We start from the raw sequence: 17,631 nt of genomic DNA on the forward strand, positions 1-17,631 counted from the left end.
AATTGGTTTGATTTGTTTAGAGTTAAATACAAAGCTACGCAATGGGTTATCTGTGCTCTGTCCACCACGGGTATGAAAAACCGCTTCCTAGCGGTGTGAGTCCACAGATATATTAGCGTGCCACTGATGGGCGTCAGTAAGTAAGGAAGGAATCATGCCTGCCACAATCAATTGATATTTACCTGGCATTATTTATTTATCTCAGCTTACTTAAAACTGTAGCACAACGATATTTTTGAAGAATAAACATTTAAAGCAATGTTTTGCTCTGAGATTCTCTACAGTTCCAAAATGTAAAATACGTATCCTAATATCTGTTTCTAATCTTGAAGATGAGTCTAGGAATGATTCTTCGTTAGGGCGAGCTATCAAGTGCATTTATTTATTATTATGATTAAACAGACACAAATATCTCTAGAAATAAGTAGCATCATGAGTTATACAAAAGTATTCTTTGCGTCTAAGCCTCATTTTTAAAACTATAATTTCAAATATTTCCCTTCTGAAAACCCCACTTCAAACATTTCCTTTTTGTAAACCCTTAGAAGGTTTCATAGCATTTCAAACATGATGAAAAGAAAGCTCTAACGTATTAGTTTTAAAAGGCACTCTAGATTTTAAATTTCGCAAAAGTTTCTACTGAGCACCGTTTGACACGGCCGTATCATTACATCTCACATTACTAAACTAATCCACCAAGCACCCAGTGACACATTTGTAAAATCACATCTTACATTATTAATCTAATCCACTAATCGCTGTATGACACATCCCAACATCATATCTTAAATTATTAACCTAATCCACCTGACTCAGTCTGACTTATTTGTAACATCGCATCTTACGTTACTAAATTAATCCATCAAGTACAGTTTGACACATTCTAACATTATAGCACACACGACTAAAATAAGTTATCAAGTTCCATGTGACACATTTGTAACGTAACATCTCGCATAACTAATCTTCCCAGCACCGTTAGCACATCTATAATACTCCATCTTAAATTAAAGTAATTCATCAAGCTCCGTTTTACACTTTCTATCATCATATCTTAAATTATTAATCTACAAAGTACCATATGACATGTCCGCAATGTTGCGTTTCACCTTATTAAACTAACAGTATTTAATAATGAAGATCCGAAATTGAAACTTCACTGTCCATGAGAAATATTACCGTCAATACCAAGTTTACTTCGTGAACCGTGAAACTGGTGTTTGTGAATCTTTCTTAGCTCATGAGAAAACATGTAATACTGAAAGAAATAACTATTTCATTTTCAAGCAATATATGTTTTTATAAACCACAGTTTTTATAGTAATGTACAGTGTTAATGGAAAAAGTTAAATAACGAAGGTGTTGTGAGTTTTATACCACATCTAGTAAACTGTTACCAAGGTATTGAACAAACCGGTGTTACCAAATATTTACTATTAAGGATTGTTGTACTTGTGATAAGAGTTTGGAGAAAAAGAGTTCTTGTATTAGTTGAGATGGACAAAACTCGTACTAAATCAGTCATAGAATTGTAGTTTAAAAATATTTCGTAGAACTCGGGATGATATATAAGTAAATATTCATACATGAAACGTATTACACTGGAATATGAGTAAATATTCATATATAAATGAAACGTATTATACTAGAATCTAATTGATGGTGTACAGACAGTGTTATATTAACACTATACGGGAGACAAATAGTCAGTGTACATATCGTGATATGGTGTTGAACTTAGACTGCTGGGAACATAATAATTTTTGTAAATTTAACATCGTGAAGAGTGCAAGGTACTATTCATCTATGTGTTAAACTAACACCACAACGGAGTGACAGGTGTCCTTCATACTGTTAATAAACCGGTCTCTAACTAATCAGTTTTGAAGATTTTGGAGTAACCAAACAACACATGGCGATTTGATTAAGTGAATAGTAAAGGTGAATTTGTCCTGTGAATTTCAGTGTAAGCAAAAGGATTTTAACGAGGTTTTACATTTTTAGTTGTGTCAATTGTAAAAAAATGTTTGTCATGCCACAGATCTTCAGTGTTAACAATAGAATCCTAAACTTAATGGAGTTCTGTTTTACAATTTTGATAGCTTTGAAGTAGTTAAAAACTAGTTGTTGTTGTTTTTTTCATTTTCTGAGTTTAACAGTTAACAAAAATATGTTGTTTTTACATTTCGGACAGATTAATTAAAACGAAAAACAAACATTTTCGTTAAAACATACTAGCTTCAGTCAATAAACTTAGGGGAAAATATCTTGTTGGTTTAACTGAAAACTGATAAAAACATGAGTCACTGTATGAATGAAGCTGAGAGAACAGTTGAGGGTGATAGGGAGAAATCAAATTCTTACGATAACTCAAAAACTGAGGTTAGTTTATGTACATTTGAGTTTGAACTGAAAGTTGAGAACAAAATATATTTTCTTGGATTTAGATTGATTACCATCACAAGAGTTAGGGAAATACAGTTTTTTCTAAACCTCTTTGGTGGCATCTAAAATAATGGAAAATATGGGTTGATATGTATCTTGGGTTGAGCCAATGATACAGGAGGCTGCTGGTTCAGTGGAATTCCTATTTTCGTAGACTTGAACATCTTGTAGAGATCCAACCGAAGAATTTCGTGAAATTTGTTGTAAACCTGAGCGGTGGTTGTCAACCAAATTTGTTAAATCTTCTCCTACTTCATGGTTGAGGTAGGCAGGATGTTGTTCTTCTACTTCATGGTTGAGGTAGGCAGGATGTTGTTCTTCTACTTCATGGTTAATATAGGCAGGATGTTGTTCTTCTACTTCATGGTTGAGGTAGCCAGGATGTTGTTCTTCTACTTCATGGTTGATATAGGCAGGATGTTGTTCTTCTACTTCATGGTTGAGAAGGGCAGGATGTTGGCTTGGAGTCTTTACAGAAGTTGCATTGGTGCGAGTTGGGGCGTTTTCGATCAGGATGTGGTAGATATCGGGAAACTTGAGTCGGTCACGAGGTTCAGTTTTCCAACATCCTGCCATAATGTTATAAATGAAGTAAGGGCATTTCCCGGGAGGACTTAGAAGAATTCCCTGTAATATCAGTTTTACAACCTGGTAAAAGTAGAAAACCAAAGCATTAGTTTACTTGTACACTTTGTGAAAAGTAGATTCTAGCGTAACATTCGTCTGCTACTTGTTCGCAAGTTTTGTTTTCTTTCATGTTTTTTGTTAAATGATATGGAAATACAATTAAAAAACTTTTAATTTAAGATTCTTGTTTGTTTTTAAATTATATATTTTTTAACTTTCAGTTTATTATTTCAGGTGTACAGCTACACAGTGAGCTATATGCAGTGTGTCCAACGTTCAATAAGTTGTTCTTATAGTATTGAGGGCGTTACTTCAATAAGCTCTTACATTCAATGTGATTTAACAAAACGATATTATAATTCATTATTGATCCTTAACCTAACTGTGATTGGTAAATAACTTAAATAAAATGGGTGATAATTACATTTTATTTGCTTAATTATTACCTACACCACTGCTATATTTGTTGTATATTCTAGCAAGCCTTAGAGTCATGGTCATGGGCGGAAGGTCTCGTTAGCATTGGATATAGCAATATAGTTAGTTGAGTCATTATATAATGCATATTAACATATTATTTGCTTTCACTCTTAAGTAAGAGAAACATTAATTAACCAGATTTATACAATAAATCTAATTAAAAGGTCGTCTAAGTTTCATAAGCTAAGTTGTGACCTGAAGTGCATGGTAGGTTGCAATCACTTATTTCCTAGTACCTATCACTTTCACTAGATGTTGGTGTGGTTTGTTTGCAGTTAAGCGCAAAGCTATACAATGGGCTACCTGTGCTCTGCACACAACAGGTATCAAAACCTAGCTTCTAGCATTGTAAATTCGCAGACATACTGCTGTGACACTGGGAACGAATAGATGTCGATCTCAATGTTCGTTATTTTAGTGTTGGACTTTTTTTCTAGTAAGATTTTTTATATAACTCCTGTTAACTTTTAAATAAAACTAAAAAACTTGTTATTTTAAACAATTGGTCTTGAATTATTTAGACAACGTTTTGTTTGTTATTGCCACGTTATAACGAAATCGATATTGGAATAGTTATCATGCTCTGCTACGATGTTCATGCCCCCCAGTGGCTCAGCAGTATGTCTGCGGACTTACAACGCTAAAAACTGGGTTTTGATACCCGTGGTGGGTAGAGCACAGATAGCCCATTGAGTAGCTTTGTGCTTAATTCAAAACAACAACATGGAATAGTTATACATACGAACCTCTTCGTTGGAGTGTCCATAATACGGTTGCTTGCCGAAAGTAAATATCTCCCACAGAACAACTCCATAGGACCAAACATCAGAGTATAGGGTAAACTTGCCATACACAATGCTTTCCGGTGCCATCCAGCGCACGGGCAACATCCGGGACCCGCCGATCTAAAACGTAAATTTTATTACACATATAACAGATACACGAAACAAAGCTGGCGATAAGTCGCTATACGTAGGTTTTAGCTATTCAGCTGAGTGAATTACTGATCTTAATATCATTTGAAATAAATTCGAAAAGAAAAAAAACGTTTGCAATCCAACAATGTAGTGTTGAGTTGTTGCGAATATTATTTGTCTGTCTGATAGCTAAGCTAAGACTGTCAATAATCACAGGTGTCCAGTATAGCACTGTTGTTTGTTTTGTTAAAGCAAAACTATACAATGACGTATCTGCTTTCTCTCCACAGGGAGAAATCGAACTCCGAATGTTAGCATTGTAAGTCAGTAAACTTACTACTGATCCACGGAGGAACAGAGGTGGAGAGAAAATAGTAATTAGAACTTATTTTGTCAGATTGATATGGTGTTTACTTCAGTCTTAGTTAAATTGTTTTCTTTAACTTGTAGTCTATTAATGTATAAATGTTGCAAAAGCTATAAAACTGCGATGTCCCAAAAGCCTTAGACTCCAAAGGGAACGTGGGACAGTTTCTGAGATATTAACTAGATTGCTTTATACTAACTTTCACGTACAGTTACATGTTTCTAGATTCAAAAATGACTGACAAAGTGTTTTATTCACTGCGCTCGATCTCCGATGCTTAATGGCATAACTAATATACAAGCTATGTATAAACTTACTTACATACATTTAATTTTGTTTAACTTGTAGAAATGTGTTATTTCAACAACAAAAACAAGTTCTAAGTGATGGATTTTTATCTTAAAAGATGGTTTAATTATGTCAAAGAAATTCTTGCTGTAGGATGGCCTTGCATTTTGCTTGCACGTGCTGGTCAAGTTGGCCCTGTGTACTTTGGTAGCCTGTTTAAGTGAAAATATTTCTGGTTCATACGTATTTTCACACTTGTTACTTTCAGAGGTTCCACACACATTTGGCGAAAACAGTATGAAGTTAATTAAACAAGCGCATAAATATTTCTGATGGAATCAAGATTCAATGGATAAGAAAGTTTTGGTTTTGTTTGTTTGGAATTTCTTGCAAAGCTGCACGAGAGCTACATGCGCTAGCCGTCCCTAATTTAGCAGTGTAAGACTAGAAGGAAGGCAGCTAGTCATCATCACCCACCGCCAACCCTTGAGCTACTTTTTTGCCAACGAATAGTGAGATTGATCGACACATTATAACGCCCAAACGGCTAAAAGGATGAGCATGTTTGGTGTAACAGGGATTCGAGCCCACGACCCTCGGATTACGAGTTGCAGGCCTTAACACGCTTGGCCATGCCGGGCCCGATTATGAAAGAATACAACTGGGAAAAATGATTTTCGTAGAAAATTTTATGTTATAAGATACACGTGCGAAATCTCATCACACTTCTCAAGTACAATTATTAATCTAGTAAGACATTTATTATGTTAACTATAAGAGAAATATCTTGACTATTATTGAGTTTGCATACTTTGCTTGAAGTTAAATCTAACTAAAATTTTAGAGTTGTATTGTATGATAGTTAGTTTCGTAATTTCTCACTTGAAGCGCCCAAGGTTACAAATTTATAATATAATGTAACAAAATTTTTACTTTTTCTTGTTCCTGGGCAGAAAGTGTTATTTCCCAATTGCTTATGCCTAAAGTAAATGGAAAAGACCTATTTTTATCTTCAAACTTTGCTTTTGTGACCTGGGTAATGAAATTTTCAAATTTACCGATTTTCCAGAACATTCCAGGTAGATTCACTGCTGAATAACTAAAAGAGAATTTTCTCGAACTTGTTGTAGAACTTACAAGAATTTTCTAGAATGTTGTAGAACTTACGAGAATTTTAAGAACCTTTTAGAATTTTCTAGAACTTTCCATAGCAATATATATATACAGGGACTCACCACTCATCATTTCGGTTTAGTTCAAGCTGCCTAAGTAAACACGTAGACCTATCCAAGGATGCTTTACCAAGTTTCCCTGTTATCTTTGCCTTTGGAACAGCAGGGACACCGCAGCGCACTACAACAGGAAGCCTTGGCCACAACGGACTGAGTTCTCTAAGGGGAGGCACAATGTCAAGTGTTAGCCACTAGTGGACGTCCAGAAAGTGTTTTTCCCACCATTTCACATAAAATTGGGCCTTATGAAACAATTTGTCACAGCTCTTGATAAGGAGTCTACAGCCTTCAAGTACCTTTGAGATTTCTTTCCTAAGCTGTCTGAAGCAAAGGTGTCTTTGTTAGACCACAAATAAAGAAGATCCTGGAGTGCACATAATTCCCCAACAAGTTCAGTAGGAAGGGCATAAAAGCTTGGGGCAGCTTTGTCGCAATAATTCGGGGCTTCTTTGGCAATCACAATGCCGAAAATTATGTGGAACTGGTTGAGGCTCTGGTGAAGAACTACGGCAAAATGGACTGCAGGATGTCCCTGAAAGTCCATATTCTTAACGCTCATCTTGATAAATTCAAGGAGAACATAGGAGCAGAAAAGCAAGGCGAGCGCTCTCACCAAGATGTACTAAACTTTGAACGCCGCTACTAAGGAGCGTATAACGAAAACAGTATGGAAGACTATATTTCGGGGCTGATACGCAAAAGTGATTTACATAACAGTCGCAAATCTCGAAAAACTACTCAGTTCTAAACATTTTTGTATAACTTTAGTATAAACACATGTAAATCTTGATTCAGATGTTGTTTTATTCAGACCTCATGCAAATGAAAATGTGTAAATTTGCCCGTTTTTACACATAAAATAAGTTAATTTCATTATCCAGGTCACAAAAGCAAAGTTTGAAGGAAATAATGGCTATTTTCTGTACTTTTACAACATAAGCGATAAAGAAATAACACAATACTATCCAGGAACAAAATTTGTGTTACATAGTGATATTTAAATTATAACTTGATTCGGATTATCTGGATCTTACATGGACAAACTTACTGAACATGCACAATCTGATAACCATAATCCACTTAGGCTATTGGTTTTCTAGCTAAGAATTCCAATTTTTTTATATTTTAATTAAAACGAAGTAACAAAAAATAAACTTTATAAACATCGGAAACATCTTTTGTGTGCTTGATTTTCACTCGACCTGTACTAACGTGTCCTAATTTTGAAGCTAGTGAATACCACCTAGCTAACTCGAGGGCTACTCTAAATTGAATAATAGATTTGACCTTCACTCTTATAACGCACCCACGATTCAAAAGTTAAGAGTGCAATTTTCTTTTCTTTTTTGAAGAGATTGCTTGTTTTTGTTTTGAATTTGATGAAAGACTAGAGGTATGGCATCTAGTCGTCACCACCCATCTGCAACTCTTTGACTACTCTTTTACTGATGAACAGTGGAATTGAACGTCACATTATAACACCTATGTAGCCGAAAAGGTCTCATGTTGCAAGTCAAGTGCCTAACACGTGGCATGCCGTGTCAGGGAGGGAATAACTGTTTGTTTTGAATTTCTTGGAAAGCTACACAAGGGCTCTCTGCGCTAGCCTTCTCTAATTTAGCAGTGTAAGACTAGATGGAAGACAGATAGTCATCATCACCCACCGCCAACTCTTGGGCAATTGTTTTGCCAACGAATAGTGGGATTGATCGTAACATTATAATGCCCCACGGCTGAAGGGGTGAACATGTTTGATGTGACAGGAATTCGAAACCCCGACCCTCAAGTTACGATTCGAGTGTCTTAACCATCTAGCCATGCCGGGCCTATGAAAGGAAGTAATCATAAAGAACTTGTCGAGGTTTGGTATACAGAAAGGATACGTTCTGTGTTTTTTTCATGTTATCAAAATGTCGACTAAAGGATTTTTAGATCAAAACAGTTTAGAATTATTCTGTCATCTAGTGATAAGTTGAAAGTAGTCTTATATAAATTCTGTGCATGGTCTAATTTTGAAGAAAAAAAACTCGTTTCGTTAATTCATGAAGCCAACAATAACAACGACTTTTCTTGTTAACTGAACTATTTAAGTATACCATTGAAATATGTGGAGTTCTATTTATAATTTTTTCCGATTAATAATAATTCAAATGAAAACTGAAAGGAACTTACTGGGGAAAACAAGTAAGAGTAAAAAAAAAAAAGTTAAAGCTTTTTAACTGGTTACTTAACTGAATCTTGAAATAAGGTAAAATAAGGTAAAATAAAATATTTTTTTTAAATTTATGTATGACACTTGATACGTGTATTTTATAAATGCCAATAATAATAAAACAAAATACAGTGTTACTTTCGTTCAGTAGATGGCGAGGTGATTGCTTGATTTTAATGTCATAAACTTAAATGACTTTCTGGAAATAAAGGCTGAAATGGTAAAAATAAAGCTTCGATTGAGATTAAGCTGTAGTTATTTTCCAAGTAAATCAAAAGTTATAGCAACTCATATCTCAGAAATCCACTTTAATTCGAATCAGATTATATAAAATCAACATACACTTTGTACGAAAATATGTGGTTGCTCCTCCGACTAATTGGTTTCAGCACTTTTTCTGCTTATAATCTGTTCCTTCAACTTTATTTAAAAGCAAGATAACGAAATAAGTAATTATCATTAACGTACAATCAGTATAAACCACTTACTTAAAGCAAAACTAAAAGCCAACCAGACAATGGTATAGCTGATTAAAATGTAGCTATTGCGTACTTACTTACTTGCACTTTTGACCGATAATTAATTAGAATTCGCAATTCGATTCCTACCAGAACAGGTACACTCAAGTATTTTACTCTAAATTTAGGTGATTTAAGGAACTGTATATATTTTTCAAGACATTTTTTTAGTACCCCGGTGGTTCAGCGGTAAGTTTGCGGATTTACAATGTAAAAATACAAGGTTTAATTTTCCACAGTGGACAGAGCACGGATATCTCGTTTTGTAGCTTTACGCTAAAATAACAACAAGGTGTTATTTTAAAATGCTACGTAAGGCTTCACAGAGGAGAGTAGCAGAGTCTGTTTGTGGTCAGCTATCGGTCAGTTACCTCTTTTTTTCTTTGTAAACCTGACGATGACCGAAGAAGGTCGAAACGTTGTTCGCTTCTCTACATAGAGCTTTCTCTACGCATACCAGCCGTTTTTACATATATAGTCTGTTTGTTTGTTTCGAATTTCGCACATAGCTACACAAGCGCTATCTGCGTTAGCTATCCCTAATTTAGCAGTGTGAGACTAGAGGGAGAGCAGCTAGTCGTCACCACTCACTGCCAACTCTTGGGCTACTCTTTTACCAATGAATAGTGGAATTGACTGTAACATTATAACACCCCACTGCTGAAAGGGCGAGCATGTTTGGTGCAACGGGGATTCGAACCCGCGACCCTCAGATTACGAGTCGAAGCCTTAACCCAAACAGAGCCTGATTAATCGTTGTTTGAAAACCTGAACTCAATGTAACTCAATGTACTATATAGTTTTATTTTCGGTTATATTAATATTAAATTATTATCAATAAGTTTTTTCTATTTTTCAACTTGGCTGTATTTTCATCATGGAGGAAATTTTCTGATAAAACAAACAAAGAATAATTTGTCACATGAAACTGTGTCCTTACTTTATAGTAGTCACATGTGTAGATGTCACGCGACATGCCGAAGTCGGAAATCTTGACCTTCAAATTTTCCCCTACCAGACAGTTTCTCGTGGCTAAGTCTCTGTGAACGAAGTGCTGAGAAGATAAATAGGTCATGCCTCTAGCGATTTGTATAGCAATCAGAACAAGGTCGACCTAAGAAAAAAAGAGAGAATGTATTTTCAGCACTTAAGTAAAGAGAACTAATAATGATTTGAAACGTATTGAAACAAAAAGTAAAAAATAAAAAAATGTTTCATATTACAGGATCTACAATATGAACATTAACAAGGGATTGGCCTGGCATTGCCAGGTGGTTTAGATACTCGACTCATACATAGCCTGAGGGTCGCTACACGAGGATTGTCTACGCTAGCCGTCCCTAATTTAGCAATGTAAGACTAGACAAAAGGCAGCTAGTCATCACCACCCATCTCCAATTCTTAAGCTACTCTTTTACAAACGAATAGTGTGGTTGACCATCAAATTATAACACCCTAAGAGCTGAAAGGGCGAGTATGTTTGGTGTAATGGGGATTCGAATCAGCGATCCTCAGATTACAAGTCGAGAACCTTAACCACCAAGCCATGCCGGACCAAGGAGGAGAAATGTAGCTGACTGACTCAGGGAAATTTAATTCTCAGTTGAATTTCCACCTTTAGATTAAAACAACAACAACCCAATACACAATGAACAAAGTTCATACGGCAACAACTGCCTGGTTTACTTGACGATAAACTCTTGGAGGACTAATCTACAAAAGTAGCTCAGGTTTAAAGGACGACGAAGGTTGTTGTCTTCTTCTACTGTGCTTGTTAATCATGACGACTTTTCCCAAATCATCTACAAAATAAACCGGAAAACATGTTTCAGATCTCAGATACAGAGAGATGTTGCAGAAGGTAAGCGTTGGTATGTGTACTGAGGAACGCTACGAACGCTATTCATTTACGTTAACTTAAATTTGGTTACACTGGATAATACGGCTGGCGTCTAACTGAACATCGTGTAACAACCACTTACCTGGGTTAAGCTGCTACAGATCTGGTTTGACGGCAGTCTTATGTAGACGTCATTATTTCGTAACAATTCACCGAGATCACCATACTGCATGTACTCGAACACCATGCAAGGAACAGAGCCAGCTTCTACAAGAAATATATATGTATATAGCAAATCAACTTAACGAAACGGTGGTCACCAGTTGTAATCAATGAATAGTTTTTATAAACTTTCGAACTAACGGTTCGCCCAGCTTGGCATAATTGGTACCCTTGTCCGTTGGTGCCATAGTCGTCTTTCAGTCATATTGTAACATGAACAAAATGCAGAAAATAAATCATATCTATCTCTTTAAACAGATAATTTTGTAAGTTTGTTTATTGGTAAGCAAAAAGCTACACAATGAGCCGTTTTTAATATGGCGAGATGGAATAGAAGATGTGTATGTCTACGGAGGACTCTTCTAGCTAGAAATCCAATTTATTATTGTTATCATTTTACCGTAACAATATATTTCACGAAATAGGATACACTCTACTCCTTATTAAAAATAATAACCTCATTAAGGACATCGTACGTTCAAGTGTTACGTATTTTTTTGTTATTCTACTAAACATACTATGTATACATAGAAATGAGAGTTCTTATAAACATTTCACCCTAAGGTTGTTGGTTTGCTTTGTTGTTGTTTTTTATGCCGTTCACTACAGGTAAGATTCATTGATTGCATCGTACTGAGTTATTCTACGTTTTAGCCGATTAAAAACTCGTATAAAAAACAACTGAAATATGTGGTGAAATCATTCTTGTATAAATACATATGGGGTATCAACAGTAATTAGTAGGAGTGATCCCAGTAGCGATCGTATTCTCTGTATATTTTTACTTTTTTGTGCGTGTGTAACAGTATGGGAAAGCGGGTTGGTTCTGTGGTGCAGCTCGAATCCGTGCAATACAACAAAATATTACCAGTAGTTTAAGTTGTAGGTGCGTTATAAAAGTTACAACCAATCCCTTAAACTTCGGCGTAGGATGATAAGGAAGGTATAGTATAGCAGGTAAGTAGTTCAAAATTAGGGATGTCGGTAGATAGATCTAGTAGTTTTGCCATAAATATAAGTAATTTATATGTTATTGTGGACCCTGTAACTAAGAAATTCGTGGCCTCACGAGCAATGTGGTGTACAGATAGTTTAGAATAAAAAAGTGTTTGAAAAGCTTATGGATTCTACGTAATTAAAAACTGGTACAGTCATACCGGCTCTCTGAAAAACACAAAACAAACATGAGTTACGTAAGACGTTTCTCGATGGTACAGCGGTAAGTTTACATACTATCAACCTTAAAATCCATGGTTCGATTCTTCGCTGTGAACAGATAGTAGTTATTCCAGAGTATAGGTTTGAGCTAAAATACATAAGAAACAGCTTACGTAAAACTCTGACCTGCGTTAACCCTGGTGACTCAGAAATTAAATACTTTTTCTGAAGCAAACTTACTCACAATTTTCTAGAATATTTATTCTCTCTCGCTCTATAATTGTTTGGGTATGTAAATTTTGTATACTCGAGAGGGTCAGGCACAGTAGACCTCTTTCTCCTTCCTTTTCATTGTTAGTGTGGACTGCTTAGCATATTTAAAGTTAATACATGAGGGCCAGAGTGATGAGCATTACTCAGGCCCTTTTCAGGGCAATGCCCATGTATATTGTACTTTCAGATTCACTTGAATTTCGCGCAAAGCTACTCGAGGGCTATCTGTGTTAGCCGTCCCTAATTTAGCAGTGTAAGACTAGAGGGAAGGTAGCTAGTCATCACAACCCACCGCCAAGTCTTGGGCTACTCTTTTACCAACGAATAGTGGGAAATGACCGTCACATTATAACACACCCTCGACTGAAAGGGCGAGAATGTTTGGTGGGACGGGAATTCGAATCCGCGACCCTCAGATTACTAGTCGAGTGCCTTAACCACCTGGTCATGCCGGGCCCACACCTTAATGAAACTTGGTAAAATGTTAAGGTTTTTCACAAAGAACAAACAAACATGTTTTACATATAATAATGATTTATTAAAGCTTGAAACGTACGAACTACACACGTTTTTTATATAGAACTTATGCATGTTTTTTTTATAAGACATATGTAACTAAGTCGTACGTATCTAACAGTCACTATTCGTCAAACACATTCATATGTCTACAAGCCAAGAATTAAGAACATGGATATCCATGAGCAAGTGATATCAGGATAACTGTCGTGTATAACCGGTATGAAAACGTCTCGTGCCCCCTCGAACATTGATCACATATTTGTGGTGATACCACGTCTTATCGGAAGAAACTAGCTGCTTCTGGTAATGAGGAGGAAAAGTTCTCCAACATGTGCAGTCCAATGGCTCGTTCATAAATCCAGTGTGTTTAACTGAACGAGAATTATAGACTTGAACAGTCTCCATCTTAGCACCTTCTGTTAAGGAAACCTTAATCTTGGTTTATAACGAAACTGGCGAAACGAAATGAAACTTGATTTACTGTTTTAAATAAAGAAAGACGTGTATTAGTACAATACACTAGATGGGCCATAACGCATCCCTTCAATAAAGAAAGACGTGTATTAGTACAATACACTAGATGGGCCATAGCGCATCCCTTCAATAAAGAAAGACGTGTATTAGTACAATACACTAGATGGGCCGTAGCGCATCCCTTCAATAAAGAAAGACGTGTATTAGTACAATACACTAGATGGGCCATAGCGCATCCCTTCAATAAAGAAAGACGTGTATTAGTACAATACACTAGATGGGCCGTAGCGCATCCCTTCAATAAAGAAAGACGTGTATTAGTACAATACACTAGATGGGCCATAGCGCATCCCTTCAATAAAGAAAGACGTGTATTAGTACAATACACTAGATGGGCCGTAGCGCATCCTTTCAGTAAAAGAGGATTAAATTAAAAAAAAAATAACAAACTGTATTTTCATGTTAATATACAAATATTCCAAACTTGATCACGAATACATCTTCACATGAAAAAGTCGCATGAAGTATTGTAGAATGAGTATTTTAATGGTAAAATAACCTTATACATACCTGTATTCACTATTAGAAGAAACAAAACAAGTTATAGACAGATATTACTGGCATTATTTTTTGTTATCCTCTATTGATTGCATTACATGTGAAATAAGTTCTGGTTACGAATTTGTTATTGAGTGGATTATTTTCAACAGTTTCGTTTATTATAAAATAGTCAAAGATACGCAAAAAAGTATATATATATACATATCTGGACAGGGACTTAGCTCATATCATCTGAGGAACAGTCAATTTATATCCACTTTTTTCTGTTACGTTTCACGTTATGTTAAGTCTGTAAACTGAAACAAGACCAACCGATCAAAACGTAAACTTACCTTTCAAAACGACCCCTAGCAGTCTCAGAATATTTTCGTGGTCGAATGTTGCCATTGCTTTCACTTCTCTTTCAAAATCGCTAAGAATTTCTGTTGACAGATTGTCTTTAAGAACTTTGACAGCAACTGGAATAGAGCCGCTGGCAGTTTGAGCATATTCACCTAAAACACATTGATACTAAACTGTTAAAATATTCACAATTACTAATAGTATAATAACAGTGTTTATCATATATAATGATATTGTATAGTTAATAATTGTACAGTAAGCTGTGAATAGTGCCTATTTTATCTTCTGTAAAAAAAGTGATACACATACTAACAGTATACGAAGCTGTCACTCCAGTAAATGAAGCTTACAGCCAGTGCTTTTGTGTTCCCGTAGGTGAAGTCCACTCTACTATTTCTTTAATGCCATTTTCATTAACAGTGTAACACATATTTTTATCATGTTTACTTTTTAGCCGCAGAACAGTAGCTCATAGAATACCTCCAAGTTTGTTGTTCTTTCAGTACAAACTTGTAGCTCGTATCTCCGTTATCTCTTGAACGATTTGAGTTCTAATTACGCTTTTGGACTCAGGAGGTCAAATCCTTTCCATTGATGTATATGACCACATCATAGGCCTTATAGACTAATTCATTCCAATCCTGCCTAAAATAATGTCAGTTTGAGGGTAGGCTTGTAGAGATCTCGATGAGTAATAAAACCAAACTGGATAGCCCGTTGTGTAGCTTTGTACTTAACTTCAAACAAACAAAGCTGGCGCACAAAGATATAGATACTAAAAATAAGATAAAAAATGTCTCATACATTAATTTGTTCCAATCCTACGTAAAAGAATTTCAAGTGTTACAATTATTTAGGATTCTATCTCGTTTATTATAAATAGTATTTTGCACTGACAGTTTAGTAATGTGTTTAGGACTAGCTTAAATCTTTTAAGCTGGCCGAACCTTATAAGCTATTATTTGTTTTACGACTAAAATGTAGGTAACAATGAGGTACTTCCTGATGCATTTTAATCCTTGTAAGAACAAAGTATTCAATAAACTTTACTCATTATTGGGTTCAATTTATTTTCCGACCTATATCGGTAGCTTGCTCTGTTCCGAAGTTCATATTAAAATATGAATTGTTTTACGTATCTTCTATATAGATATCGTACAATTATTAATAATATATTAATCCGTGAACAGTGTTTATAACGTAATAAGTTGTAAATAGTGGTTGTACTACAACAGGTTGTAAATAGTGCTTGTGACTTAATAAATTGTGAATGATGATTGCACTATAGAAAATAGTAAATAGTGTTTATAATAAGCAGTGAATAGTGGCTATAGTATAATGAACTGTTTATAGTGCTTGTAACATAATAAGCTACAAATAGTGTTCTATAACTTTCAATGTATATGGATTCAACTATTCTTGGTATTATACTGTGGTCTGTATTCTAATAAATGTGAAACATTATTCACGAACATTGCTTGTTTCTGGAAAGATTTCTTCTGAACTATTTATAAAATAGAGAAGCTTTTACATACGTTATCACATTCGTAGTTAAAATAGGAACTCTTTAAGCTTTGTGACTTCTTTACAGAAGAAAAATCGTTCGCTTAAATTATCAAATAACTTAAACCTACAGCACATTATGTAATATATATAGTTCTGTTCGCTAAATTTTTATTAAGCAGGAGCAGAACGCGGAATAGCTGTTAGAGTGCGGATTGTGAAAATGAGGTTGGTTCCGTGGTTTAAGCCCTATTACAGCAAATAAAAAACATTGCGCTCTGCATTTTGGGTCGTCGGTGCATTATCACAATGATGGTCAGATCTATCTAGTTTGGCATGGCCAGATAGTTAAGGCATTCGACTCGTAATCTGAAGGTTGTGGACTCGAATCCCCGTCACACCAAACATGTTCGCCCTTTCAGCCGTGAGGGATGTTATAATGCTACAGTCAATCCCACTATTCGTTGGTAAAAGATTAGTCCAAGAGTTGGCGGTGGGTGGTTACGACTAGCTGCCCTCCCACTAGAATTACATTGCTAAATTAGGGACGGCTAGGGCAGATAACCCTCGAGCAGCTTTGTGCGAAATTCAAAAACGAAGAAATAAACAGATCTATCTATACGGTCTGACAAAAGTAGTACAGGTGTTAGCGGTAAGTGGTGTTGACCAATAGTTCCTTCTAGTTTATTACCTCAAAATTATGGACAATTGATATAGATAACCCACATGTACGTTTGATGTTGGCCCAAAATCCACAAAATAAAAAAAAATCTATATAAATTCTGTATAACTGATAACTTGTTTGTTTTATAACTAAGCACAAAGCTACACAATGGGTTATCTATGCTATGCCCACCATCAGTATCGAAACCCGGTTTCTACCACATGGAAAATTCTTATTAAAATAGTCGTTTTTGATGAGCAGATCAGTAAGGAAATCCATTTTTTTTTACTACTTCAGCATGGTTAGGACACTTGATTCACAACCTGTGGGTCGCGGGTTCGAATCCCCGTCACGCCAAACATGTTCGCTCTTTCAGCCTTGGGGGTCGTTATAATATGACGATCAAGCCTGCTATTCTTAGGTAAGAATGTAGCCCGAGAGTTGGCGGTGGGTGCTGATGACAGCTACCTTTTCTGTGGTCTTACACTGCTAAATTAGGGACGGCTAGCGCAGAAAGCTCTCATTTAGTTTTGCGCGAAATTAAAAACAAACACATTTTGTCACTTGACCTCAAACGTTTTTATTAACTACATACGTTTCCCATATTACGTATGAGACTATGGTTACGATGATTTTATAAAATTTAAATTATAGTATTTTTTTGCCGTAAACTGTTTTAGAATTTTCGGGAAATTTCATTCTTAAACTGACAAAAAGGATTAAAAGTAAATGAATTAACTTTTAAGTTCCTGTAGCGTGATCATTGCATTCTGTTACATCCACCTGAACAAATACATTAACTAAATTTGCAAATTATTCAGTGAAAGTCGACATCTCGTTAGTGAACTTACAATTCACTAAGCATGAAAACTGAATTAAGCCAACTTTGTAATTTTCATCTCCAGGATCAATACGATACCCGAAACTATTCTTTCAGATTGTGATAGAATAGAAATATATTTTGGCTTCCCTGACAAACACCAAATAAT

General features: G+C 35.5%; 1 protein-coding gene across 1 annotated transcript; it reads right to left on the reverse strand.

The window, feature by feature from the left end:
• Window positions 1–1,318: 1,318 nt before the first annotated feature.
• LOC143228324 (BDNF/NT-3 growth factors receptor-like) lies at window positions 1,319–16,116 on the reverse strand. Its single transcript, XM_076459594.1, has 6 exons — window positions 16,110–16,116; window positions 14,466–14,627; window positions 11,069–11,193; window positions 10,027–10,200; window positions 4,299–4,457; window positions 1,319–3,093 (listed from the first exon to the last, which is right to left on the reverse strand). The coding sequence occupies exons 1-6, from the start codon at window positions 16,114–16,116 to the stop codon at window positions 2,488–2,490; spliced, it is 1,233 nt and encodes a 410-aa protein (XP_076315709.1). The 3' UTR covers window positions 1,319–2,487.
• Window positions 16,117–17,631: the final 1,515 nt, after the last annotated feature.

This window comes from Tachypleus tridentatus, chromosome 10 (assembly GCF_004210375.1).
Source record: "Tachypleus tridentatus isolate NWPU-2018 chromosome 10, ASM421037v1, whole genome shotgun sequence".
NCBI classification, from domain to species: Eukaryota; Metazoa; Arthropoda; class Merostomata; order Xiphosura; family Limulidae; genus Tachypleus; species Tachypleus tridentatus.